Source organism: Acyrthosiphon pisum, chromosome X (genome assembly GCF_005508785.2).
Source record: "Acyrthosiphon pisum isolate AL4f chromosome X, pea_aphid_22Mar2018_4r6ur, whole genome shotgun sequence".
Taxonomy (NCBI): domain Eukaryota; kingdom Metazoa; phylum Arthropoda; class Insecta; order Hemiptera; family Aphididae; genus Acyrthosiphon; species Acyrthosiphon pisum.
Window position 1 is genome coordinate 125,314,342 of NC_042493.1, and position 2,747 is coordinate 125,317,088.

The following is a 2,747-nucleotide window of genomic DNA, read 5'->3' on the forward strand; positions in this document are numbered from 1 at the left end:
TTATACGAATTATAAACTCAAAATAATTAGGTAATTTTCGTGATTTTTCCATATTTTTCAATTTTTGAACTTTAAATGCTTATAAAAAAAAAACCGTGACTAAGAATTTTTAATATTTTTCATATGTTATTGTAATAATATAATAGGAACCTTGTATTAAATTTTCAAAGCTTTTTCACCCAACAAATAAAGTTTTATTGACATTCGTAGAAAAAAAGACTAATAAAATTGGAAATAGAATATATGTTCCTAAACAGTTCAAAACAAATCAAAATATTGTGTATGGAAAATGCAAATTTAAACGACCAGTGAAAATTTCATGTGTAAACGTTCATTTGTTTTCCATCAAAAACCAAAATCGATTTTGTGGAAAACCGATTTTGCGTAAGAATTCTTGTGTTTCTTTAATGTATATGTTGTTTTTCCCGTCGCTATTTAAAACTATAGGGAATTAAATTTTTAACTCCACAATGCACCAACAATATTCACTTTCCCATCGAACAAGATACTGACGTTGAAAATCAAAGCATTATTTCGACTACTTATCGTGTACACAGACACAAAAATAAAAATACAAATACAAAAAACACACATCATTGTAAAATCAATATATGCACCGTTCCAGTCAGAATCTAAAATTGAATAAGCACGGTAAGCTACAAGCGTTGTGCGTAAAACACCGAAAATCATGAACTTCGTTAGGCTATACCATAAAAAGTATTAAAAACTAATGTATTCCGGTAATTAATTTTTGCACCATCGTTCTTAACTGGGTGTAATACACAGGTTTCTGCAAAAAAAAAATTGAAAAATTCTCGTGGTTGCTAAACTTGATTTATACCGTGAAATTTAACAAATATTTTGTTTGAAAAAAAATATCAAACCAACCCCCACATCCAAAATTCCTGAGCACGCCTCCTACACGAGTGGGTACATATATTCTTCTTAGGTACAGTGATTGTTTCCGATTTCCAACAAAGCGACCACTATTATCACTTATCAGTTATCACCGACGCGACGAATAGATTATATTCCGATTTCTACCAAAAAAAAGTAAAATATAATATTTTAGATATTTTTTTAAAAACTCCTTCCATATTACTATTATTTTAGTAATGAAAATTATTTCATCGTGACCGGAACCCGGTATCCGCCGTGTGACCGCAGACGCTGACGAAAGCCTATCAGTCGATACCGAGATTACATTAGCGTACTATATATTACTTATTGACTTTTGAATTGTATATTTACCAGCGTTGATTGCATTTTTTTTATATTATAATGTCTGAAAATATTAAAGTGATAACGAGTAACAATGAGCGTTTTATGCTAATTTACAAACATATTTTATTTATCCATATATATTATACGTGATACGCCTCAGGGGTGTGACTGAGGTTCAGAGAAAAAGTTCTCATAGACAAAATGTTTCAAATTTTGTAATTTTTAAATTATTTAATTCTAAGATTTAATGCGTATTATTTCATCACTAAGCTAGTGATATGGATATGATTAAATACAATAACTCTCACAACATTTGGGAAATGATAATATTTTGTGAATTCTTTTAAATGCTTGAATAATGAATATTTGACTAATTATGTTTTATTAATATGTTCTTCTCATTATAACAAAATATTGTACTATGTGATTGCATACAAGTGTTGACCCAATATTTTTATAAAAATTCCGTAAAATTGTTAGGTTAGATTACAATTTAAAATTATTATGCTGTTACTCAAGCTCATGTCTCCTGGCAAATCATTCAGAACAAAACGTTGAATAATAAAATTAGTTTTATTAAGACATATGGAATACAGTGAAATAAATAAAAAAAAAATGTTTTACCGCAGTGATACAGGAGTGTTCTTATTTTAAAATTTCGGCAACCTAACTATTATTAGTTGGTCACTGGTACACCAGCAGTTGTCGCACTGTCAATACGACATTCGTCTGTACCTCGTCTAATTTTGAAAAGACCGTTGTCACCCCACTGTGCATTCCACGAGTTGACCATCAACCAATACGGTGTGCCTTCTTCTACACCCCAACCGATCAACTTCACTGCGTGTCCTCCCAATTTCGTGGCGTTTGGGGTTCTCTGGTAAACACCTAAAAACAATCATACAATGTCAAGATTAAAGGTCCTGTCTCGACGACATGATTATTGTTATAAAAATAATAATGTGTCATTTGAATAAAATGAAAAAGTGATTTATTAATATAAAATAATATGGTACGGTTTATCATAACCGATCCGCTCATTTACCGGACTTGTAACTGGGGAAGTCGTCGTACACATCGAACGATGCTTCGATTGGTCCATAATTCAGAACGTCCTTTTGAATGCTGCCGTAAGTCAGGTAGTAGAAGTCACGTGCTATACAATCATAATTCAATTATATAGATTAAACACATATTTAATCGTAAACATTTTTAAATAGTTCGTACTAAATCTGTGATCATCGTCGTAGTCGAGGTCTTGATTTCCGTAACACATTCTCGTACATCTGTGATTTTTTTCTTTTGGCTTACCGGCGCACGAGCTTTTACCGTCCTCGTTTCGTGGGCAGGGTGGAACACGGTATGGCTCACATCCCTGGAATACGTATGCAGGTTAAGCAACATTAATTTACACGCAGTGGGTGATTAACGACTGCAAATCCGAAACCGGACTTATTGGTTGCTGTAACACTACAACCAAAATAACTATAATTTACCCACCAACCGTACGTTCATCACTTTCC

The 2,747-nt window shown here is 32.3% G+C and overlaps 1 protein-coding gene across 1 annotated transcript in view; it reads right to left on the bottom strand.

The window, feature by feature from the left end:
• Positions 1 to 1,778: 1,778 nt before the first annotated feature.
• Positions 1,779 to 2,747, bottom strand: part of LOC100164982 (cathepsin B-like) — a 7,686-nt gene continuing 6,717 nt past the window's right edge. Inside the window, 3 exon segments of the mRNA NM_001246084.1 lie at positions 1,779 to 2,112; positions 2,270 to 2,380; positions 2,452 to 2,599. Of these exon segments, the coding sequence (NP_001233013.1) occupies positions 1,901 to 2,112; positions 2,270 to 2,380; positions 2,452 to 2,599 (471 nt within the window). The 3' untranslated portion in view covers positions 1,779 to 1,900.